Source organism: Chiloscyllium plagiosum, chromosome 2 (assembly GCF_004010195.1).
Source record: "Chiloscyllium plagiosum isolate BGI_BamShark_2017 chromosome 2, ASM401019v2, whole genome shotgun sequence".
NCBI classification, from domain to species: Eukaryota; Metazoa; Chordata; class Chondrichthyes; order Orectolobiformes; family Hemiscylliidae; genus Chiloscyllium; species Chiloscyllium plagiosum.
In genome coordinates, this window is record NC_057711.1 from 119,623,823 (window position 1) to 119,650,611 (window position 26,789).

Consider the following 26,789-nt stretch of genomic DNA (forward strand, 5'->3'; position numbering starts at 1 on the left):
TCCTACCTTGTCCCTGCCTGCCCTGACTGTTGGACTCACTTCTGTTCTCAGTTGTACCCGTCTCAGATTGATCTCTTTCCTCACTATCTCCCTGGGTCCCACCCCACCCCCACACCTTGCTATTTTAAATCCTCCCAAGCAGTTCTCGCACATGTCCCTGCCAGTATATTAGTCTCCTTCCAATTTACGTGCAATCCGTCCTTCTTGTACAGGTCACTTCTCCCACAAAAGAGATTCCAATGATCCAAAAAAGTGAATCCTTCTCCCATACACCAGCTCCTCAGCCATGCATTCATCTGCTCTATCCTCCTATTTCTGCCCTCACTAGCTCGTAGCACCGGGAGTAATCCAGATATTACTATTCTCAAGGACCTCCTTTTTAAATTCCTGCCTAACTCTCTGTAATCTCCCTTCAGAATCTCAACCTTTTCCTTTCCTATGTCATTGGTTCCAATGTGGACAATGACCTCTTGCTGGCCCCTCTCCCCCTTGAGAACATTCTTGGAAATGATGTAAAAGTAATTCAATTTATGAGGAGGTGATGTTGCGTTCAGAGCGAGGGTGATTCTTGAAGTCGGCAATTTAACATTTTAGTTACATTTCATTTTCCCAATAAATGCATCAACATTTTTGAATACTGAAAGGTCATTAGCATCTGTTCCTGTTGAAATCAAATTATTTCTTCCCTCCAGTACCATGCATATAACTCGAAGAAAATATAATGGTTGAAATATTTTTATTTGTAATCTTAACTAACACACAGAATACTGTACTGCAGAGACCAATTTACTGCTTTTTGAAATCATACTTTACCCATGCATACTTCATACGAGGGAGTTAAAATTTCATCTAAATGTTTGGAAGATTAAAATTGATTCCAGTCCCTACCTCCAATACCAACCAGGAGCTGTAGCGCTTTGAAGGATATAGATAATAGGTACGTGGGAACATTACCACCTGTTGGTTCCCCTCCAAGCGACATACCATTTTGACTTGGAACTATCAGGGACCTGGGTTCGATTCCAGCCTCGGGCGACTGTCTGTTTGGAGTTTGCATATTTTCACCGTGTCTGCGTGGGTTTCCTCCGGGTACTGCGGTTTCCTCCCACAATCCAAAGATGTGCTGGTTAGGTGAATTGGCCATGCTAAATTGCCCATAGTGTTCAGGGATGTGTAGGTTGTGTTGGTAGATCAATATCCTGGGACTTGTTTCTTGATAGCATTGTGGATCTCTCTCTTTCTCTGTCTCTTCTACTCCCTCCTCCCCCCAACTTCTGCTGCACCCACAATGATAGTCCATCTGTGATGCCCAAATCCTGTGAATGAATAAAAAAATCCATGGAATAGTGGTTGAATCTGACTGTTAAATTTGATTCTGAGATGAGGGCTTCTAACCACATGTATTCATGGCATCACTTAAACAGTCCTTTTCAGAAACTGTAACATTCCCCAAATGCCATTTCTCTGCATATCATCTGTTGAAGCCCTCATCCATATCTTTGTTATTTCTAACTCCAACACATTCCTGGCTGTGCCTCCATCATTTGCTCTCCATAGACTTGAGGTTATCTAAAGCTCTACTGCTTGCATCTTAACGCCCATCACCTTGTGCTCACTGAGCTGCAATATCTCCTGATTAATTTTTTAAATTCTTTGACTCGTTTTAAAGTCTTCAACCCTTCCTACTTTTATAGTCGTCTCCGATTCTATAATCACGTGAGATATCTGCATCCCTCCAATTCTGTTCTTGTGTATCCCTTTTTTAAATTAATTGTTCCATCACTGACACTTGTAAATTCTTCTATGCTGCTATGCATCCAATCTCTAGTATTTCTTCCATGAATGTTTCTGCCTCCTTACCTCTCTTTCCTCTTTTCAGGTTCTTTTTTACAGCTTATCCTTTTGACCATGCTTTTAGCTATCTGCTCTGATATAGGTTTACCACCTCATGCTGACCTTATGATGTTTCAATATGTTAAAAGCATGTGTTTAGCTAGGTTTAAAAACTCTATAAATATAAGTTGTTGTGAAAAAAATGTCTTTGCCTTTCTTCCCTCATTCACTAAAAACATCTGTGCTATTACATTAGGGTGATCAAATAGATTTCAAAGTTTTCAACATTGCACATCAGAGATACAGTGTGACAATGCATACCTGATTCTAATTCTAATTATTTCATTATAATTTTCTGTCATAATTGCAACATTGGTAGCAGTTTCAGGGTGACGATGTTATATTTTTATGAATGGCTGGAAGGAGGAATTCAGAATGACAGCAGATTGCTTTATTGAAAACATGATGATTTAAAACCTAGAAATAAAGATAATATTTGCTGTGTGATTCTGCTTATACTGTATACTCTTCATAACTTCTGAGATCATTAATTATTCCATATTTACCTGTTCAATAAATATATCAATACACTGATAAAGATTGATATTGAATAACTTGTGAAATTTAGTGGTTTTTAGGCACAATATCTATTTTCTAACTGCAGTATTATAAGGCAATATTTAAAAGCTTTACATGTCTTCCCTTTTTCCTCCTTTAGGCAGTCGCAAGGACAAAGAAAAACCCTTAAGCCCCTCTGTCGTCCTTGAGAATTTGAGACAAACCTTGACAGATTACCAGAGCAGGCTAGAAGACACATCTAATGAGGTAACACTTGCACTGTTTGGTGCCTAAGATGCAGCCCTTGGCCTGCAGCAGTATGTGTTACCCACTCATTACAAAGGTCATGGGAGATTGCAGTGACCACAGGGAGTCCAGGATTGACAGCTTTGCAGTTACCTATGGTGTCTGAGAAAACAACACAAAATGTGGTCATAGTGTTTAGTCCAAGAAAATCAAACAGTTTTACAGGACTGTTATTTTAGGAAACCTTTTAAGAACACTTCACTGAATTCCAACGTTTATTTTTTGAAATGGGGTAAAAATAAAAATTTTAGTGTCTCATTTCCATTTACTCAACAGGCTGTATATGTAACTGCATGTTTATGAGCAGCAGTTTTAACAAAACACATTTTCTTGAAACGTTTGTTGCAAAATTGTATTACCATGTTAGTATATGAAGTGACCCACTGAATGTTTGAAGATTGTTAATCAAACAGCTCACATTGTTGTGTTCATTGTGTCTGTGTCTTTGTTTCAAAAAAATACAATTACGGTGGCTTTGGGAGTTTCAAGAGGGATTGTAAACTGTTAGAAAACTAAGAAAATAATTACATTTCTAACTGCACCAGAAATCTTTTGATCCTCCTGAATCAGCCCTGTGAAATGGTATAGTGAATATATTTTTGAAAATTCTGCCGAGGCTGAAATAAGAAACTTCAAAGTAACTAGGAACATGTTACCCGGGGTGAATTATTACCAATGAAGATGAATGTCACATGATCTCCAGCAGTGTGGAGGGATTGACACAGCAATATATGGCTCAAAAATGTTCTTAGTTGTGAAGCAGTGCCAGAGTTAGCAGAGAGGAAACTAGGAGGGTGGTTCTAGTGAAAGCAAAAGGGAATAGTTTGACAGAAAGAAGAATGAACTGTCAGAGAAAATAAATCGCAAGCTGTGGCATCTAACTGATGATCTGCCACTCGACATCCATGTACAGTGACATGTGACTGACCCCATAGATGTGTCGCAGTGAAACAGGAACTGACTAATAGTGCAGTTGGATTAAAAAAGACACTAGTGTGAGCTGCTTATGCAAAATATGCTTTTTTTCAACCAAGTAACAAGCTTTTAAAATATTCTTGATTCCAGACTGTACATTATCCATTGGGGGTAATTTGAACTTTAGAGGGTAGTGTGAAATGAGAGTGTTGGATGGGCCATCTGCATATTCTCTCTCCACTTTCCATTGCTTTTCCATTAAATTCAATGCCTCAAATGCACCTGCTCCATTTAGTGAATTGTACCGATTGGGTTTTGTTTTAGCTTCAGTAGCAACTTCCATCTCCTGTCGCATTACCAAGCTTAGCCTCTGGCAGCTAATGATGTAGTAATCAATAACCTACTAAGGGCACTGTCTGGACCCAACACACAGGTGGTCTAGCCAAACCTTGTGATCTGTTAATCAGTTATTGTGTACTATCTCAGTTCTTCTCTTTAACATATTGCATTTCCTAACTGCCAGTTTGGCAACTAATGCTTTGATTTCTTGCATATGTGCAATCATCAGCATATGGAAAAGATGCTGCTAATATGCTATAATTCAAGAGGTAAACAGCGTTTGTGGCCATTCTTGCCATTACAAGCTGATATAATCTCAACATGATTTGCAAGATATCAGAACTATTAGCAATGAGATAAGTGAAGCTTCAAAAACAGACCTTCCCCTTTCTCCCCATTGTGTTCTTGCCTCAAATCACTGGATCCTCCCCCTCTCTGCTCCCCCTCTTCCTCCACCCGATTGGATCTTCACACCCCTCTCTCCCGTGGCATCCTTTTACCCTGCATTTCTAATGCATCCTCTTCCGGGCCCTGTCCCTAATGCATCCATTTCTGTTTACTCCCCTCCACTATCCCTTTGTCCACTTATGCCTTACAAATATTCAAAAAAGCTGCTTCCATCATCTTTTCAGGAAAAGAATTCAAAGACGCTCAATGCCCAGAATAGATTTTGCATCATCCCTGTAATACATAGGTGAGAAGTTATTGTTAAACAGTACATCCCTAGTTCTAGATCTTTCCAAAATAGGAAGCATTCTTTCTCTGTCAACTCTGTCAAAACCCATCATGATCATAAATGTTTCAATCAAGTCAATGCTTGCTCTGTAAACTCCAACAGATACAAGCCTATCTTGAACAACTTTATTCAAGACAATCCATCCTTTTTTTTATTATTTATATATCTGTGGGATGTGGGCGTTGCTGGCTGGCCAGCATTTATTACCCTACCCTAGTTGCCCTTGAGAAAGGGGTGGTGAGCTGCCTTCTTGAGTCGCTGTAGCCCACCTGCTGTGGGTTGACCCACAATGCTATTAGGGAGGGAATTCCAGGATTTTGACCCAGCGACAGTGAAGGAACAGTGATTTGTTTTTTTCCAAAGTCAAGATGGTGAGTGACTTGGAGGGGAATTTGATGGTGGCGATGTTCCCATGCATCTGCTGCCCTTGTCATTCTAGGTGGAAGTGGTCGTGGGGTTTGGAAGGTGCTGGCTAAGCATCTTTGGTCAATTTCTGCTGTGCATCTTGTAGATAGTGGAGGGAGTGGATGCTTGTGGATGTAGTGTCAATCAAACAGGCCGCTTTGTCCTGGAAGGTGTCAAGTCTCTTTAGTGTTGTTGGAGCTGCACTCATCCAGGCAAGTGGGGAGTATTCCACCACAATCCTGACTTGTTTGTAAATGGTGGACAGGCTTGAGGGAGTCAGGAGATGAGTTATTTGCCACAATATTCCTAGCCTCTCACTTGCTCTTATAGTCACTGTGTTTATGTGATGAGTCTGGTTTCTGGTCAATGATAACCCCCAGGATGTTGATAGTGTGGGATTCAGTGATAGTTACACCATTGAATGTCAAGGGGCAGTGGTTAGATTATCTCTTATTGGTAAAGGTCATAGCCTGGCCTTTGTGTGACACAAATGTGACTTGCTACTTGTCAGCCCAAGCCTGGACACTATCCAGACATTTATGCATTTGAACATTGACTGCTTCACCATCTGAGGAGTGGTAAATGGTGCTGAATGTTGTGCATTCATCGGTGAACATCCCCACTTCCGACCTTATGATGCAGGGATGGTCATCAATGATGCAGCTGAAGATGGTTGGGCCTACCCTGAGGAACTCCTGCAAGAGATATGCTGGAGTTGGGATGACTGACCTCCAACAACCGCAACCATTTTCTTATGTGCCAGGTATGACTTCAAATAGTGGAGAGTTTGCCCCCTGATACCAATTGATTCCAGTTTAAGTGATTAAAAAACCAGTCTTTAAGAAAATTTGCTCTGGACTCCAACCCTTAAGTTTGCACAAGACCTCAGCTAGACTGAGAACCTTTACTGGGGAACCTTTACAGATTAAGTATACAACTTCAGTTCTGGTTTCTTATGCTAAGCAGCTGGTTCAGTTGTCAGTTATTGTAGTAAGAGGCTCAGGTCCAAGCTCGATGGGGCAAAATTGGTTGAGAAAGATTCTTCTTGATTGGTTCAACATTTTTCAATTAGAAAAGTCCTAATTAAATAACTGGATGTTTTTCAGGTAGGTATAGGGACTATGAAAGGAGCCAAGGTCACCTTGCAAGTTGACCAGGAAGCAATTCCATGATTCTGCAAGGTCCACCCATTGCCATTTGTCTGACAGGCAGAAGTAGAGGCAGAAATCAGAAAGTTGGAAAGCAAAGGAATCATCAAACTAGTCCAGTTTGCAGAATGGGCAGCACTGGTCATACTGATTGTGAAGCTGGACAGGTTGATTTGCCTTGGTGGGGATTTTAAGCAAATTGTAAATCGCTTTTCACATCTGGATAAATATGCAATCACTTGCATAGAGGATTTATGTGCAAAGCTGGCAGGAATGCTGTCCTTCATGAAATTGGAAATGAGTCATGTGTACTTGTGGTGAGATGATGATTCCCAGAAGTATACTACAATTAATATCCATAAGGGTTTTTACCAATATATGAGATTGCCATTTGGGGTATCATGAGCCTGTGCAGTTTTTCAGCAGTCCATGGAAAACATTTTACAAGATCTATCCCAGGTTGTCATTTATCTAGGTGATGTGCTACTAATAGGGATATCCAATAAAGAGCATGTAGATAACTTAGGCATAGTCCTTAGATGTTTCTCCCAGGTGGCCGTCTGTCTTAGCAGGAAATAAAATGTGTTCTAGGCCCCTCAAATGACCGACTTGGGCTACAAAGTCGACAGGACCTACTTCGGCTACAAAGTTGACAGGACTGAGTTACAACCATTGGAAGATAGAGTGAGGGTGAACAAGAGTGCCCTGTTCCACTTCTGTATCCAAGCTTAGGTCTTGCTTGGGCTTATGAATTATTATGGAAAGCTCATACATTATCTGGCTTCCATTCCAGCACCTTGCATCAACTCTTTCAAAAAAAAAGGGTCAGCTTTGTAAATGGTCACGTACCCAAGCCATAGCTTTCAGTGAAGTGAAGAAACAGCTCTCATCCTCTCAGGTGTTGGCACTCTATGATCCCAAACGAGATCTGGTAATGACATGCAATGCCTCCCTGTGTGGCATTATGGTAGTATCACCTCCTAGGTGGCCCAATGAATACAACAGCTCAATGACATACTAGACTTTGGTTAATGCAGAGTGTAAATACGCCCAGTTAGAGAAGGAAGGTTTGGCAATCATGTTTGGAGTCAGGAAGTTCGATCAATACCTTTATGGATGTAAATTTGTAATAATAACAGACCACAGACCCTCTACTTAAAAAGGACAAGGCAGTGCCGCTCATAGCTACAGGCCAAATTGAGCATTGGACTCTAATACTATCTGTGTATAATTGCATTGTCCGAGAATCCAAGTAGCTCATAGCCTCCTCCTGCTGGCAGATACACCATTGTGGAAAAGTCCTTGTGGTTTTGAATTTTCTGGACACACTTCCAGTCAAAGCTGACGATATCAGACTTTGGACACAGAAAGATCTGGTCCTGATGAAGTTGAAACAGCTGGTGGTGATGGGGGAAGCCAAAGAGCCACCACAACCAGAACTGAAACCTTTTTGGACCCAGAGAGACCAGATCACAGTAGAGGATGGCATGATACTATGGGGAGCAATAGTGATTGTCCCAAGCAAAGGTCACCACCAAATACTGGCTGACCTCCACCAGGGTGATGCAGAGGTGTCCAGAATGAAGATGTTGGTAAGATGTTACATCTGATGGCCAGGATTCGATGCAGACATAGCCATGTTAATGGAATAGTGCCCAGAGTGCTAACAAAGACAAATATTACTGTCAGCAGCTCCCCCACATTCATGGCAATGGCCAGGTTACACGTCGACTATGCAGGTCCTTTCATGCGCTCAATGTTTTTAGTCATTGTGGATGTCCACTCAAAGTAGCTGGACATGCACAGAGTTCAATCTTCAAACACTGCAATGAGGATAGAAAAACAACGCACATCTTTTGCAATACACTGACTCACGGAAGTGATGGCCATAGATAACGGGCCATCATTTCCCAATGAGGAATCTAAGTAACTCCTAAAGTTGAATGATATTCATCATATAACGACAAATCGATACCATCCATTATCCAATAATGTGACAGAAAGAGCGGTCCAATCTTTGAAGGCAGACTTAAAGAAATAGCCTACACCTTCACTAGATACCAAACTGTCCTGGCTCCTATTTAATTGTAGGATCACCCCCCCCCTCCACCGCATCCCCCCGGGGCCTGGGTTTGGGTAAGGTTAAAGTGATAACAGAAACATCAAGACTTCTATAATCAAGATAGACTGTTTAAATCAGGGGATGAAGTTTGGTGTAGGAACTACAGGAATGGCCCTGAAAGGGTAAGAGGCATGGTTGATGTGAGGTCAGATCCAGTGATGTATAAAGTTCCTGTAGGTACAAGGTTCCTGAACATGAACGTGTACCATATAAAAACTGCAAACTAGCAAACAGTGCTGCAGTCACAAGAGGCGAGTTACTGTGTATTATACACCACCCGTATCAGAGGCAGACCTGGAGGAACCTGACCTGATGCTAACATCAGGAGGATTTGGAAAAACAAACTGGGCTAAGTCCTTTGTCTTAAAGGGGGCTGGTTAGCGATTGTAACGAGAGAAGCCAGATGAGTTCCCTGATTTGGGCTGTTAATCTGGTCCAGGCAGGGAGCCCTGGCTGATAGATATGAACAGGTGTGTTAGAGGTTCTGTTCACTGTGAGGAAGCTGGATCAGTATTTAAGAGTGTCCATGTATAAATAAAGGCTAACTTGGTAACAGGATACTGGCCTCAGCAGCTTCCTTCTTCCTGCCTTTTATCCCCACTACAAATTGTTAAAATTTGGGGTCCCCTTCAAAACTGTACTTTTACTCTTCCATATTTAGTATTTCCCAAGTGAAACATGAGACCTTATTTAACTGTGTTACTGGCCTTTTACCTTCATTTAGCCTTCTAAGATTTGTCAGGTGTCACACTACCCAGTTATGAGTGTGATGTTTTCCAAAATAAGAAAGTTTTGTTCTTAGAAGGAGTGAAAAGTAACCTTGAACTGGAGGTGGGTAAGGTTACAATGGTCATCTGACTTCATGAATAGCTGTCACATTGTTCATTGACCAGAAATAGTCAGACAATTGATTGACACAGCATAAATTACTTGTCCCTAGAAATTGGGTACATCAACAGTTCCTCAGCGGTAGGCAGTAGTCCTCATCAGGCGGTCTTAAGGGAGCTGTCTTCCCCAGATGGAAGATGGACCAGAAGAAGAGGATTAAGACTTTGGCAAGAGCTCCTTTATACTTTGGTTTGAAAGCAAGGTGCACAATTTTAATGAGATAACGCACACTGTCTCAACAGCCTATGTGTCCTCTGGTATTTGTGAACCATTTCCAAATGTCACAACTGTATATTTATCTAATTAACCAATGTATTGTATCTAAACTGCTGCTTCTTAATAAAATCAAAAAAGAATGACCAGAAAATTGCTCTCAATTGTCAGAAATCCTATATTTGGTATCTGTGATCATGAACCAACAAAATACCCCCAAAACACACTTGCTTATTTGCCCTCCACACTGCTTCTCTAGTTATAGGCTATTTCTTGCACATATTTACTGCTTATTAAGAACAAGCACTCCAAAGGAACAGCTCTCATCTATTCTATCCATTCTACATATGTTGGTGGGTTTTCTCTGATTGGGCAGCTGTGATATTTTCCAAAGTATTTTGGGAACTCCAGGGGCAAATTATCTGCTGCCTCTGTGTATTTCAAGTGCTGTTTTCTGCTAGACTATTTCTGATTTTGGGCTTGTTGAATTGACCAATCAGTATCATCAGTATATTCTCATTCACACTTCTAATCTTGTCATAAAATAGCAAATCATTCCATTTCTTTTGATGTAGTGGTCTAAGGAAATGTCTGATTTTTATCTTAGTATAAATGTAACTAAAAAATTTTACATCATAATGTTTCCAATACCATTGCCATAACTTTCCTTGTCTATGTAACGCTGTATGGATTGTGACTCTTGTAATCTGACTCTTCTTGTTGTGATGTATTCTTGCACTTGTCCTATATTTTCCAATATCTTCTCTCGTGCACTCAGACCTCCAGAGAAGTTTTCTAGATAGCAATCGGTAGTTGAAATCCTGGGGAACTTTTATCTGGCTTTCTCTAGATACACCTGGATCAGTGATGAATTCCCCAAAGGTTTGTATAAATAAGATTGTCTAACATGCATTTGACTAGAAATTGAATCCAAGGCTGTCTAATCTGTAAGGCATAGGACAACAGAACATATTACATTTACCTCTAGAACCATTGATGGAGGTATATATTTCCTTTACAAGACTTGAAGCTTTATGTAGGGCAAAATAATTAGTTTTCATCTCTTTGACTGGCTAATGTACAATTACTCTACTATTTTTGACCCCAGGAGGAAGCAGCCATTTTCAAAAGGCTTGAAGTTTTGCCAGTGATTAAAATAAATATATGTATGCAACTGACCCAGGAAAAGAGTTTTTGCATGACATTTTTAAGAATATCTGAGACTACAGAGCAATAAATGCCTTTAGCAATTTTTGCTTTTGTAAAAATGAGAATTTGTGAGTGAATGACAAATATTGTTAGCCTGACCTTCATTGACGAATGTTCATTTAATCATTAAGTTCTGGGGGTGGGCACTAATAAGTAGATGCGAGGAGTGGGTGAAATTTGGAATTAATGAGGCAGTTAGCTGGCTGCCCACTTTAAATTAGCCTAGTGTCGTTGTTCAAAGTAAATCTGTTGAAATAAGCTTTGGGACTACTGTCTTGGGAAACAACACCATTTTATCTTGGCGTATTAGTCTTAATTGTATGGCTATCTATGTATACTTTAATTACTGTGACTAAATAGCTGCATTTGATTAATGAACTATGTGTCTACTATTGACCCTGGAATGTTTAATTAATACCACAATTTGATTGATGGCATTGATGTTTTAGTAAATGTGTCCTAGATCTGAGTTTGCAAATCCAAAACCTAAACCTTAGGGCAGGCTGTAGATAGGGAAATAGCTTTTTTGGAAAAGCAGTAATTGGAGTAACTTGAAGTTACTAGAGGATTGAACTGTTTCATAATGTAAAACTGGGTTGGGAGAACATCCGCCATTCAAAACTGGAAACACAATGAAGATTTGGATGGAAGCATATCTGCCATGTTAGAAAGCTGCACACAGGTTTTCTGTTTAATTACTGGACTTGGATGTATGTTTTCACACCATAAGTGATATACTTTCCTAGTTAATGCGACAAAAGGTGTGAAGAAATTGAGTGAAACCAGAGGCATATGCTATGTCCTGCTTTCTTCTGCTGTCCATTTCCAAAGGAGAATACATTGAAAAGTAAAAAGGACTATAACTAATTACACGGAGACATTAATTAATCTGCAAACGAGGCAGATAATTGGCTCATGAATTTCAGCAGCATGAGGTTTAAGGTATTACATTTTACTAAGAAAAATAAGGAGGTCACAAATTGCTTGGGGACAGAATTTGCCTTTCAAGATGGTGATCCAGTGTCTGGTGTGAGTCTAGGTCTCAGATGCACTTAGGAGGGTGATGGGATTTCAATTTTAAAATTACTGTTGGGATTTCCACTATCAATTTTACAGGTGGCAGCTCATGAATAAGCTGTGGCTGTATTTGTTGCCCTGTTCAGGACAACCAACTGCCCTCTTCAGAGGGCATTATTGGTAATGCCTCTATTATTATTAAAAGCAGTTGTTAATGCTGAAGCATGCAGAAACGTAGAAGCATGAGCGAAGCTAAAAGACTTTCACACTATGTCTATGGAAAATCCTCTGGCTTAATCAAGTGGCTCTTTTCCTTGTCCAGTGCCTCTCTTTGAATGAAACAATTACCCTCATTCCCATTTTGACTGCTATTGGGAGGCCACGTGTATTCAGTTAAATCGCCCCACCTGGCAGGGGGCAATCTGACCCAGCTCCCTATAATTTTACTGCCACCCCTACCCTGTTGTGAACTTGCTCAGAAGCAAGAGTATCTGGTAGTAAAACATATATATTGGTAAAGGTAGTAACAATGAAGTGAGCATTAGCATTTTCCAGAGATTTCAAAAAGTTGCAGTTATGCCAAACCTATATGCAGCGTTGATAAAATCACATTTGGAGTAGTCTGTACAATTCTAGTTTCCTAATTATAAAAAGGGTAAAGGAGTTGGAGATGAAGCGGAAGCTATTTACAAGGTTAATACACCACAGGAAAGAATGAATAGGCTGGGTCTTTTTTTCTCTGTTATGGGGAAGAGCAAAATGCAGGGCCATCAATGAAAGACACTCATCAAGAAATCCAATGGAGGAATTCATAAATTTTCAAACCAGCGATTTGCAACAATGTGCAATTCGTGACCATGGGGTATGTTTGAAGTAATGTGAGATGTAAACATTGGAGAGAGAGGAAAGAATTGGAAGCTACTTTGTTATATTTAGGTCATCCCCCATTCAGTTTTCTGTCCCTCATGCAGTTTATTGCTGTGTGCAGAGAAATACTGACTTTCCAGTACAGATCACCACTTGGTGGGATACCGTTGCTATGCAGTGCAAAGTCTGTAACTGCCTTTTCTCTCATTCTGTATCTCCAATTTCCAACAAATTACCAGAAATGACCATAAGATAGGCCATTTAGCCCATCAAGTCTGCTCTGCCACTTGATTATGGCTAATATGTTTCTCAACACCATTCTCTTGACTTCTCCCCAAAGTTCTGATCCCCTTATTAATCAAGAATCTATCTATTTCTGTTTTAAATGCACTTAATATCTTGGCTTCTGTGGTAATGAGTTTCACAGATTCACCACTCTCATGCTGAAAAAAAATGCCTCCTCGGTTCAGTTCTGAAGGGTCATCCCTTCACTTTGAGGTTGTGCCCTTGGTCCTAGTTACCCCCACTAGTGGAAACATCATCTCCACATCTATCCAGCTCTCTCAGTATTCTGTAAGGTTCAATGAGATCCCTCCTCATCCTTCTAAGCTCCATCCAGTACAGACCCTGAGTCCTCAACTGCTTCTATGTAACAAGCCCTTTGTCCCCTGGATCATTCTGGTAAACCTCCTCTGGATTCCTCTAGTGCCAGCATGTCCTTAGATATCTGCTCATGATATACAATATCACAAAGGATTCATTGACAAGTACAGTAATGATGAGGTGGAATTTATTTTTCAGAGGACTATTCATCTTTGGCGTCTTTACCCCATGGAACAATAGAGGCCAGGTTTGACATGGGAGTTGAGGGTTATGAGTTGCTGGCCAAAACAATTGAGTTAAGGGCCTGACCAGTTCAACTGCTGTCTTGTTCAATATTGATGCAGGCTTGATGGGCCAAATGGTCTACTCATTGTTTATATTCGATTATTAGGGTGCATCATTTATCACTATTTTAAAATTATTTATGAAAATTGTTTAAACAGAATTGACTTCAAAGGCAAATGCAAGAAACTTATTGTTGGTAGTTTAGTTCATTCAGTAATAGAATTTTTGATGATGTCAAATAATAGTTCAAGCACATCTGAAAGCAACACTACTGTATTATAGTTTCCAGAATTTCAAAATAATTGTGTTTTTAGACACAATTACAGGGGCTGACTTTGCATTTTCTTCAGATTTCCATATGCTGCAGAATAATACATTGTCGATCAATGTATTCACTCTGTAGTGCAATAGAAAGTGGTGCAGCATTTAGGATACTTAGGCATACTTGCACAAATGATATACTTCTTGAGTAAAAATAGAAATAATGATGAAAATCTGCAGCCCTGACAGCATCTGTAGGAAGTAAGAGTTAATGTTTTGAGTCGGTGACTTTGTCAATACAATTCTTAACTCCTCCTTACCAATCTAACAAGTGCCCTTAATTTCTGAGATGTTGGAAATTCAACATGATCCTCATTTCTATTGGTTACTATCACAGCAGCTTTACCATTCATTTCTACTAAATGGTTATTGAACTAATGAAAACAGCAGGGTGATAGGTGCTTGGCAAGTGAAATAAAAATCACTGTGGTGTATGATTAAGCTGCAGCCTTGGGCACAGAGCAGCCCTCAGGGCTCAAGCTTGCAGGCTCTGAATTCTGCAGTGAGAAATGTGAACAGTATACTGTCCAACTGTTTTTTTCTAAAAGCAAACTCAGTTAATTAAAGCCACCAGAACAAATAGTCTGATGCAATTCTATTTTTGACTCAGTTGTGTTTTGCATGATAAGTTTTCTTTAAGAAGCCTGTGCATCAACTATTTAAGATACATTCAGAAACTGACCATGTGGAATTTAACTCATTTAACAGATACATCTGTGTAATCTGAGTGAAATGTATTTGAATTAAACAGTTAGATACAAGGTGGATGTTTACCTCTTGATTTATTTTAATATTTCAATTGTTGAATGATCTGATTTATCTAGTACTCTTTTTGGGTTTGCTTTATTGAGTACAATGGATACAGTCTGTTATGATCCCAGCTGATAGTAATGCTGGTCATTAAATCTGAGTGAAATCTATAAACCATGAGTTTTTTTTTTGCTGTTTGTTAACTATGGTATCTGGTCATTGAACATGCTCACAAGATATTGTCAAGGTATTTTTAACAAAAGATCATGAAATGTTAATTTACAAATGCTAAACATTAACTATGTTACGGTACAGAAGAAGCATTTGAAATGAATTCATTACAAATGTCATGAAGAAAGATTTAATCCATTTATCCCCAATATTTCATGAATATTTCATGCTTACACCTCAGTAAAGAGTCTCCTATTTAAAGCTCCTTGTTTGTTTGGTAACTACTGTTTTAGTAAATTTCTGCAATCACTCTGCTATTTTCTATCTGTTCCTGAGACCCTTAATGAAGCTGACACCTCCTTAAACCATCTCTTCCATTGCCTTCTGCTAATGTAGATTTTCTATTGCTGACCTTCAAACTACTTCTTTTCAACCCAGACAGTTTTAGAGACTGCTAAACTAATAGCACTCTGTTGCTACAGGCTTTCCCTCTTCCTGAAACCTGCACATACTGCTTTTCTTCTTCCAGATGGTTCTGACTTTGTGTTACATGATTCCTGTTATTAGACAAGCAGTTTTTCTTACAACATTTTTCTAATGCGCAAACTGTTTATCTCAAGTGTTCAACCACATTAGTAAATTGCATGAAATCAGACTAGCTATAGACATGCCAGCACCACTCACTCTGTTTGTCCTCCCTTTCGTATCACTCAGTATAGAAATATAATTCAAACCTAAAGCTAGTCATCATTCCTGTACTTTATTTGGAAACATAGATTCAAATAATATAATGAATCTTCATCATAACTGAGTATGTCTCACATTCATGAAATATTGCTTTCTATGGTAATGAAAAAGTTATGTGCCAGAAATTTATGCTTTACAAAAATTCCAAAATACAACTTGCTCACTATTAGACTAAAGGCACTCTGAATGATGCCTTTCAAACCAGCCTGTTATATTTTGCTAAACCGGTTTACTGTGAACATATGTTTTTGTTTCTTAACTACTGTAATTTTAAACATATCATTTAATTTCACAAAAAAGTTACAAGATTAATTTTGTGTTAGCTTTATTGGACTTAATGTGTATATTGTACCACCACTGCTCATGCTGTATGAACTATCTTGGGGATCTACAGAGTCTAATGTAAGAGGAAGACTACCTGATAGTCTATTATCATAAAAGCCACTTTTCATAAATACAGTGCAGTTTAATAATATTTTCTAATTAACCTGATCAGAAATTGTATTACACAGCTGCAGAGCAGATGGGACTTGAATCCAGGTCTTCTGGTTCAGAGGTAGGGACATTGCTACTGTGCCAAAAGAGCCCTACAGTGTAGTATATTGCATGATATCAAGTATGCACAAGTCACATTGACATAATAGAAATATTTTTTGAAGATTGTTGAAAGCCCAGATTGTAGGTGATTATCTTTTGAGAGTCTAAGCTGTTTTACCCCCTTCCAACCACAACCCTCCTTCAAAATAAGAGGAGTTATTTGATTTCTTATTGCAGTAAGTGCTGCCCAGAATGCTTTTTCTGCTGTTACCTGGCATTTTTATGTCTTATGTTGTTCAATCCCCATTGTGACTTCTTTTCAGTCTTCTCTCCCATTCACTTGCTTGCTTTCTTGCATCCAAGTAGTATTCATTGAATTGTCTTTCTTTTTTAAAGTGAGAGTTCTCCACTTAATTGAAATACTTAATTTCAAATTGTTAGAACACCACATTATGGAATCGGTATGTATGGTAAAGAAAATGGCTTTGTTCAAAAGGAAACCAATTGAGAAAAAAAAACTGATTTTCCAAATAAGACCAACTTAAAACATCTTGCGGGTCAGAGGTGAAAATAAAGTAAATCTGAGCATAACTACTCAAAGTAATTGAAGCAAACACAATATACCCTGCTTACACTATCCAATATTAGTACATTTTGTCCTGAATTTTTCTTTTCCCATGTTAGAATGGAATGGAAACAGGACAACAAAACAAAATAGCCAACTTGCAGCGAGGTCAGAAATCTCACCTCCATTTTCACCCTCTGCTGTTTCCACAAGTGGAGAGATAGAAGTGGACTTCTGAATTAATCTACTTCTGTTATCGAGACAACTTAGATTATTGTGGGCCTATTAAGATCCAATCCAGTCTAAGTTTCTCAATCTCTGATAAGGTGGCTATAGCCCAACAGTTGACTGGAATGCGACCAGCTCATTATGGAAGGACAAGGTTGGGCTGTGTGCTTTTGAGAAAATGCAATGTAAAGTCACACTGATGAGGCTAAACATAACAAAGAGGTCCTTTCTAATTGTATAAAAATTAACTGATTTTAGAAATGTATCACCAGCTTTTACAGCTTCCAGACTACCCACGCCATCTGAATCACACAAAATTTGAACTTTTGGAAATTTTCTCCAAAAACAAATGACAACTGCAACCATGTTTATTGATTTGGGCCAGACCATGGTCCATTTTCCTGGTGATATGCCCTCCATTTCTGCTAACCCAGCCTGTAATTAGACCAGACACCATCTTTGGAATCATTAAAGCTGTGAATCCAGGAAAATCACACTTCTCATAGACTGGTAATGGAGGCAGGTTTGCAAGGCAGAATTGACAGTCATGAAAGATAAAATCTGGTTCACCTATCTTTGTAAGAAAAGTGAGTATAGTGGCAAGTGAACAAAAGGCTGACGGCATTTAAGAGCGCATGGCATAATGTCACGTTCTCTGACAATGGGTGCATGTGCAGATGTAATTGCAAACTATTAAAATGAATGTCTTTGGTTTAGTTATAACTCATCAGTTACAGAGCACTATGAAAACAATTCCTAGAGCTACTTTGAATTGCGTACGCAGTTGGAAAGAAATATATGGGCTTCTGGGAGCCATATGTTTTGGTTAGTTTTTCCCCTCCTTGTAATACTGAACTGTTCTATCGGGGGAATTTCTACAAAGAGGAGACAAAACTGCAAAAATACAGATTTGTTTTGAGTATGGCCTTGTATTATAAATGAGATTTGAATCAGTTTTGGGCTGAAGTAAACCACTGCAGAGACCGGGTCTGTACTGGGACTAATTTGAAGGCACAAAAGTGCAAACAGCAGATTTGCTGCCACATCAGTTTGATTCCATTTGCCATACAAGCTCTTATACTGTTTGCACAAAATGAGGGAAGAAAATGGGAGAAGTCGAGTTTTATTTGCTTAACGGTTACTTCAAATGGGCACCACTTTGAGTCAGAAATGTTAACCGAGCAATTCAATCAACAGTGTAAATTGAACAATGGAGCATGGTTAAAGAAGGATGTGCTGAAAGCAAGGTATCAATACAATAATGAATTTATACTCTCCAATCTGATCTACACCATTGCAATCCAGTTGCCAACACAAATGTTAAAAATAATCTGTTAAGTTCATATCAAAATAAAGATAAAAAGTTTGAGCTATAATATTCATTTGTTTTGACAAGGCTGTCTTTTTTGATCTCAACAGTATTTTGTAAACAATTAGTAAATTTTCTGTTGGATTTGGAAGTATGCTTGTGAGCATACCTGATGATCTTCTATGAGGATTTGCATCACACTTTACAATCAAGAGTAATTGAAAATGAATGATAGTGAACATAGCTGCAAAACTATTTGCTTGTATTTATTTCAGCTGAATAAAATGAAAGATTTATATGAGAAGATAACTGAGCAATGTGAAGCTTACAAGGAATTAATCTGGTCACAAAACGAAAATCGTGAGGTAGGAATTTCATTGATCTGTTCAGTTTTTAAAAATACATGTATTTAATCCATTATATATTTGCTTGGCTGTTGTGTCTGGCTTAATTTAGAAATTATGATTTCCACGTCATTAGTTTGATATGAAAGAAAGTCAAGTTATGTTTTGGAAAACATTTACATATTAATTATACCTTTTTAAAGCATGTGATTTTGCAGGTGGGTTTATGTATGACAAATTTGCAGCAATATATTTATTTTGAGTTGCAATAGCAATTTTGAACTGGCAGAAGTAGGAAGTCAAATGTGTTTTGAATTGTAGCCAGCACTTCAGTCTCTGATGATAGCTTTGGATGTATTGTCAATAGCTTACAATTAAGGTGCTGTGCACCCACAGAATCCATTAGGACACAAACAGGATTCAGCCAAAAATACTGCACATCACACTTATTAGCCTTAATGTTTTGATTCACACCCACAAATGATTTTCGGTCTTTGGATAAATGATGCCAAAGGCTACATTAGCAATTTAGTTGAATCCAATATTTATTATTAAAATCAGCAAGTGCTGGAAATACTCAGCAGGTTTGGCACTATATTTGGAGAGAGAAACCAAATTAAGGTTTCAACTCAAATATGACTCTTCAGAACTAAAGGAAGGTGGAATATGTGATTTGTTTTATGCCATTGAATGTAGGAAGAAAGAACAAATGGGAGTATCTGTCATAGGGTACGAGGTAGAAAGATTAAATGACTAATGTGTCATGGAACAAAAGGTAAAGCAAATGATAATGGCTGTAGCAAAGAAACAAATGTTGTTAGCTCGGTAGGCTAGATGTCTAGCATGTACCTCAGTCATATACAATCAGGACCCAAAACCTAGGACTCTGGGGCTTTGGGATGCTTGGGTAAACAGTCCAGACCATAGCTGGTACCCATGATTTCAGTCCATGCTCTTAAATCAACAGGTTTCTCTCTGATGATTTCATTATTTGAGAGAGAGTAATTTTTAACTATTGGGTTATCAGCTTCTTTTTTGGAAACTACTGTAACGCACAATTTCTGAAATGTAAATTTTAGACAACATACAAATCAGAATGTTGAATTTTTCATTATGTATGGGTCATACTGTAGATTATTATAAAACCTTCATATTAGAATAGTGATTTAGTTATGTCAAAAAGTATATTGGAGGCCATTATAGTTCTTCACATATCTTGTTTCATTGTAAATGTCTCATTTCCAAGCAGCATTAAAAAGTGTTTGGAAATCCAAGTATTTTTTACACCTGCCTCCAACTTTACCAAGGTATGCTTGTTCTTTTCTGAGTTCGTTTACTCATTCAGGTAAAAGTACTGAAGTTAGTAACGCGTAAAATGGCTTTGGTATCTTCGAGAAGAATTAGTGAGCTGAAGGGACTGGTAATTAAATTGCCCTTGATTAAGTTGTGTACCAAGTTTCTCTTGAGGTGTTTTTTTAGAATTTCACTAGCATTAATAAATTCTCACAGTCCTCTTCCTGTAGATTTTCAGTTAGAACACCAATTTTGTGTTGGCTTTGCCAATGAAGATGAAATGTTGAAATTGGAACAGTAAAATTTTGCTTGTTATTACTAAGTGATAAAGGCACTTGGAAGATCTTTGATTTTAATTAACATGGACTCTTGTTCTTCAGAAAGTTCATGAAGACCTGACATCTGCTAATAAAAAGTTAAATCATTGGCGTGGTGAATGTTCTGAGAAAGATGCACTGATTGATGCTATGAGCATGGAGCTACAAAATTTGAAACATAGCTTTCAGAGAGAAAGAAATTCCGTTGCTGAGGCTAAAAATGAAATTCAGAAACTTGCAAGGGCTCATCAAAAGGATACAGAGGTATTGTGATGAATTGCAAGATATTTTCAGTATTTGTTAATGGTTGGATGTATGAATAATCATTGCACATTGTCCATGTTATTTCTGATTATTGTTGCTTTGGCAGCTCTTGCACTTGATTTAGGTTTTGTAATGAGAATACTACATCATTCACTTATGTAATTATTGCTGTTTAGCTTTTGTTATAGATAACAGGCCTGATACAAATACTTTATTGTAATGAAACTGTTAACTGCCTCTGAATTTAGCAGTGAGAATGCAAACATTTTGATAATTTGTTATTAAAGTACTGTTTATTATCTCTTGATAAACTTGTAATAACATTATATTCATTAATATATTATTGTGAATACATCATAAATGTCATAAACAAAAACTAATAGTCTCAGGCAAGTGGCCCCGCCTCCCCATCGCCGGGGTGGGGGGGAAGGTGAGGGATGCCATCGACGTCCCTGCCGATTACACTTGCAGGAAGTGCACCCATCTCCAGCTCCTCCAAGACCGTGTTGGGAACTGGAAGCTGGAGTTGGATGAACTTCGGATCATTCGGGAGGCAGAGGGGGTCATAGATCAGAGTTATAGGGAAGTAGTAACTCCAAAGATGGCAGATAGATGGGTGACAGTGAGGGGGACTGGGAGGAAGCAGCCAGTGCAGGGACCCCCTGCGGCCGTCCCCCTCAAGAACAAGTATACCGTTTTGGATACTTGTGGGGGGGACGACTTACCAGGGGCAAGTAACGGGGCTCAGGCCTCTGGCACGGAGCCTGTCCCCGTTACTCAGAAGGGAAGGGTGAAGAAGAGCAAAGCAGTAGTAATTGGGGACTCGATAGTTCGTGGCACAGATAGGCGGTTTTGTGGGAACGAGAGAGACTCACGTTTGGTATGTTGCCCCCCAGGTGCAAGGGTACGTGATGCCTCTGATCGTGTTTTCCGGGTCCTGGAGGGGGAGGGGGAGCAACCCGAAGTCGTGGTCCACATTGGCACCAACGACATAGGTAGGAGGAGTGCCGAGGATGTTAGACAGACTTTCAGGGAGCTAGGTTGGAAGCTTGGAGTTAGAACAAACAGAGTTGTTGTCTCTGGTTTGTTACCCGTGCCACGTGATAGAGATTCGAGGAATAGGGAGAGAGAACAATTAAATGCGTGGCTTCAGGGATGGTGCAGGAGGGAGGGGTTCCAGTTTTTGGATAACTGGGGTTCTTTCTGGGGACGGTGGGACCTCTATAAACAGGATGGTCTACACCTGAACCTGAGGGGAACCAGTATCCTTGGGGGGAGGTTTGCTAGTGCTCTTGGGCGGGGTTTAAACTAACTCTGCAGGGGCATGGGAACCCAGATTGTAGCTTCAGGGTGCAGGGCCTGGAGTGTAGGAGGTTAGGAACATGGCATCAATTGCCAAGGAGGGTGTCTGTAAACAGGAAAGTGGCTTGAAGTGTGTATACTTCAATGCAAGAAGTATACGAAATAAGGTAGGTGAACTTGCAGCGTGGGTTGGTACCTGGGACTTCGATGTTGTGGCTATTACGGAGACATGGCTAGAACAGGGACAGGATTGGCTGGTGCAGGTTCCAGGATTTAAATGTTTGAGTAGGGGCAGAGGGGGGGGTAAAAGAGGGGGAGGTGTGGCATTGCTTGTCAAAGATAATATTACAGTGGTGGAAAGGACGATGGATGAGGACTTGCCATCTGAGGTAGTTTGGGCTGAGGTTAGGAATAGGAAAGGTGAGCTCACCCTGTTAGGAGTTTTTTACAGGCCTCCTAATAGTCCTAGAAACGTAGAAGGATTGCGAGGATGATTCAAGAGAAGAGGGAAAGTAATAGGGTGGTTGTTATGGGGACTTTAACTTTCCTGATATTGATGGGGAAAGCTATAGCTCAAGTTCGTTAGATGGGACAGTGTTTGTTCAATGTGTGCAGGAGAGTTTCCTGACACAATATGTAGACAGGCCAACAAGAGGTGAGGCCATACTGGATTTGGTTCTGGGTAACGAACCAGGCCAGGTGTTAGAATTAGAGGTAGGTGAGCACTTTGGGGACAGTGACCACAATTCGGAGACTTTCACTCTAGTGATGGAGAGGGATAAGTGTGCACTACAGGGCAAGAGTTATAGATGGGGGCAGGGAAATTATGATGCTGTGAGGCATGACTTAGGATGTGTGGCCTGGAAAAGTAAGCTTCAAGACAAGGGCGTAACTGATATGTGGAGCTTGTTCAAGGAGCAAATATTGAGTGTCCTTGATAATTATGTACCTGACAGGCAGGGAGGAAAGGGTCGTGCGAGGGAGCCATGGTTTAATAAGGAATTGGAATCCCTTGTTAAATGGAAGAGGGCGGCCTATCCCAAGATGAGACGTGAAGGTTCAATTGGGGCGATTGAGAGTTATAGGGTAGCCAGGAAGAACCTGAAGAGAGAGCTAAGAGCAGCAAGGAGGGGACATGAAAGGTCCTTAGTAGATAGGATTAGGGAAAACCCTAAGGCTTTCTATAGGTATGTCAGGAATAAAAGAATGACTAGGGTAGGAATAGGTCCAGTCAAGGATAGTAGGGGGAAGTTGCGTGTGGAGGCGGAAGAGATTGGGGAGACACTGAATGAATACTTTTCTTCAGTATTCACTCAGGAACAGGGCATTGTTGTCGATGAGAATACTGAGGCACAAATAAGTAGAATGGATGGCTTTGAGGTATGTAGAGAAGAGGTGTTGGAAATCCTGGAAAAGGTGAAAATAGATAAGTCCCCTGGGCCTGATGGCATTTATCCTAGGATTCTCTGGGAAGCAAGGGAGGAGATTGCAGAGCCATTGGCCTTAATTTTTATGTCCTCGTTGTCTACAGGAGGTAGTGCCAGAAGATTGGAGGATAGCAAATGTGGTTCCCTTGTTCAAAAAGGGGAGTAGGGATAGCCCTAGTAACTATAGACCGGTGAGTCTCACTTCTGTTGTGGGCAAAGTCTTAGAGAGAATTGTAAGGGATAGGATTTATGCACATCTAGATAGGAATAATGTGATCAAGGATAGTCAGCATGGTTTTGTGAAGGGCAAGACGTGCCTCACAAACCTTATTGAATTCTTTGAAAAGGTGACAAAGGAGGTTGATGAGGGGAAAGCGGTAGATGTGGTATATATGGATTTTAGTAAGGCGTTTGATAAGGTTCCCCATGGTAGGCTACGGCAGAAAATACGGAGATATGGCATTGAGGGTGAGTTGGAGGTTTGGATTAGGAATTGGCTGGATGGAAGAAGACAGAGGGTAGTAGTTGATGGCAAAGTTTCTTCATGGAGTGCCGTCACTAGCGGTGTTCCGCAAGGATCTGTTTTGGGACCATTGCTGTTTGTCATTTTTATAAATGACCTGGAAGAGGGGTTAGAAGGTTGGGTAAGCAAGTTTGCGGATGATACGAAAGTCAGAGGAGTTGTTGACAGTGAGGAAGGATGTGGCAAGTTACAGCAGGATATAGAGAAGCTGCAGAGCTGGGCAGAAAGGTGGCAAATGGAATACAATGTAGCTAAGTGTGAGGTGATTCACTTTGGGAAGAATAACAAAAAGATGGGGTACTGGGCTAATGGTCGGATACTTGGTAGTGTGGATGAGCAGAGGGATCTTGGTGTCCATGTACACAGATCTCTGAAAGTTGCCACCCAGGTAAATACTGCGGTGAGGAAGGCATATGGCGTACTGGCTTTTATCGGTAGAGGAATTGAGTTCCGGAGTCCTGAGGTCATGATGCAGTTGTATAAGACTCTGGTACGACCGCATCTGGAATATTGTGTGCAGTTTTGGTCGCCATACTATAGGAAGGATGTGGAGGCACTGGAACGGGTGCAGAGGAGGTTTACCAGGATGTTGCCTGGTATGGAAGAAAAATCGTATGAGGAAAGACTGAGGCACTTGGGGCTGTTTTCACCAGAGAAAAGAAGGTTTAGGGGTGACTTGATTGAGGTGTACAAGATGATTAGGGGGTTAGATAGGGCCGACAGTATGAACCTTTTCCCGCGTATTGAGGCGGGTATTACAAGGGGGCATAGCTTTAAACGAAGGGGGGGTAGATATAGGACTGAAGTTAGGGGTAGGTTCTCCACTCAGCGAGTCGTAAGTTCATGGAATGCCCGGCCAGCAGCAGTGGTGGACTCTCCCTCTTTATGGACATTTAAGCGGGCATTGGATAGGTATATGGAGGATAGTGGGTTAGTATAGGTTAGGTGGGCTTGGATCGGCGCAACACCGAGGGCCAAAGGGCCTGTACTGCGCTGTATTCTACTATGTTCTATGTTCTATGAACCCTTTCGAGTTTCACAATATCCTTAGGGGTAGGTTCTTCACTCAGTGAGTCGTAAGTTCATGGAATGCCCTGCCAGTAGCAGTGGTGGACTCTCCCTCTTTATGGGCATTTAAGCGGGCATTGGATAGGTATATGGAGGATAGTGGGTTAGTATAGGTTAGGTGGGCTTGGATCGGCGCAACATCGAGGGCCAAAGGGCCTGTACTGCGCTGTATTCTTCTATGTTCTATGTTCTATGTTCTATTACCTTCATTTAGTTAACTGTTAGTTACAGGAAATAATTTCACTCAAATGAGAGTTCTCGTGGTGATTCAACACCTTAAGTTTTACTCTTAGAAATCAAGATTTTAGCTTAAACATTCAAGCAAGGTTTTAATTTGTAATTACTCATGCACCAAGTTTTCTATGATGCTTTATTCACTTGTGAGCCCCATGAATTATTTACAATTTCCATCAAATTCTATTGCCCCTACCCACCAACTCCCAAGTTGTTTTAATCAAAGATGTCAATCTCCAACAAGATTCCTTGCTGTACTGGAGGGCACGTAGGATGCATGAGCTGCCTTATCTCCTTGAAAAGCAAATACATATTGGGATCGCAAATTCTTATGACAGTAGTGAAGGCCAATCAAGGAAAAGTCGATTCTACTGCAAACTCTCCAGGACATGAGTGGTCACAATCCCTTGAAAGGGAAGACAAAAAAAAATCCCCAATTCATCTCCTATGTTGCATTCTGATTCAGGAATTATTTGAGTAGTTGAAAAGAAGGGAAAAGAACACCCCAAGGATGAGACTGGGAGACAAGGAAAGGAGGACTTCCGTGGGAAGCAATTTGTCTTTCATTAGGTGGTGGTATCACTTCTATACCTGCTTCAGGATTGCTGCAGACAGTGAGATCTTGGGATCTCCAACAGAAAGTAGGCTCACACAATTGCCAACTTTTGAGTAAAATTAAAGATTTTGAGGGAATTAGACCCACTTGGACAAATGAATCAGTAGTGGGATCATTTGAAAATTGTTGCATAATAGGCTAATCTGTAGACTTGGATGAATGTCCAACAGTAGTATTAGGCATTTTCTCCACAAGATCTGTGTTGGTTGTAGGAAGGACAGCTGGTATTAGAAGTTCTTCAGATACTTGTTTGGTAGTCAACACTGTGATCTGGTGCTTCTGTAATTTCTTAAAATGTGGTATGGCATTTGCACAATAATCCAATGTAGTATGTTTACTTTCTTTTGTTGCACATCACTGTTACATGAACCCCTATCTGTTGCTTAACAATACTATGCAGGGGGAAAAAAACACATTTTTTTAGGGGTCCCCTTGAAATTTTGCTGATTTTTAAAAGGTTTTGGAGGCTACTTTATTCTCACTAGCTCATTTATTAGCTGATGCTATCACTTGGTAAAAATATATTGTGTTGACATTTGGAGTATATGAAATTGCATGCAATCTATTATTATGAATCACCAGTACCCTCAGTTATCAACTTTGCATTAAAATCACAATGCAGAAGGAAAATTTTAAGTCCCTAACCATAATATTTAAATTGATACAAGATAATGAGCATAGTTTGATGTTACAACTGTGGGAGGTGTCGTGAAGTCCAGTGCACTGATTTTACCTTTACTCGAACTGTGTTGAGTCACTTATGAAAATGGCTAACTGCCTCTCTTTTGTGCTGTTAATAATGAGAGATGTTCATCAGGTTGCTTTAATAAAATCAAAATGGTATGCTTCTTACAAAACAAAACTTATTCTTAATATAAATAATGAACATTGGATGATATCTAAGCTTGGAATTGAAACTAATTGCCTGAAATGCAAATACACACATACCTGTGCACAAATGTAAATGTTAAAAATCACACAACATCAGGTTATAGTCCAACAGGTTTATTTGGAAGCACTATCTTTTAGAGCACTGCTCCTTCAGGTGGTTGTGGAGTATAAGGGTGGCACTGTGGCACAGTGGTTAACACTGCTGCCTCACAGCGCCAGAAACCCAGGTTCAATTCCCAACTCAGGCGACTGACTGTGTGGAGTTTGCACGTTCTCCCCGTGTCTGCCTGGGTTTCCTCTGGGTGCTCCGGTTTCCTCCCACAGTCCAAAGATGTGCAGGTCAGGTGAATTGGCCATGCTAAATTGCCCGTAGTGTTAGGTAAAGAGGTAAATGTAGGGGAATGGGTGGTTTGCGGGTCTGTGTGGACTTGTTGGGCC

At 40.0% G+C, this 26,789-nt stretch overlaps 1 protein-coding gene across 7 annotated transcripts in view; it reads left to right on the top strand.

The window, feature by feature from the left end:
- Nucleotides 1-26,789, top strand: part of LOC122563582 (coiled-coil domain-containing protein 171-like) — a 268,787-nt gene that overhangs the window by 89,107 nt on the left and 152,891 nt on the right. For 4 of the 7 annotated variants that reach the window (XM_043717497.1, XM_043717514.1, XM_043717507.1 and 1 more), the window contains exons 11-13: nt 2,552-2,658; nt 18,348-18,437; nt 20,090-20,290. In XM_043717497.1, coding sequence (XP_043573432.1) covers nt 2,552-2,658; nt 18,348-18,437; nt 20,090-20,290 — 398 coding nt within the window. The remainder of the gene's footprint in view (nt 1-2,551; nt 2,659-18,347; nt 18,438-20,089; nt 20,291-26,789) is intronic. The other 3 variants (XM_043717537.1, XM_043717546.1, XM_043717527.1) reach the window with 2 other exon arrangements.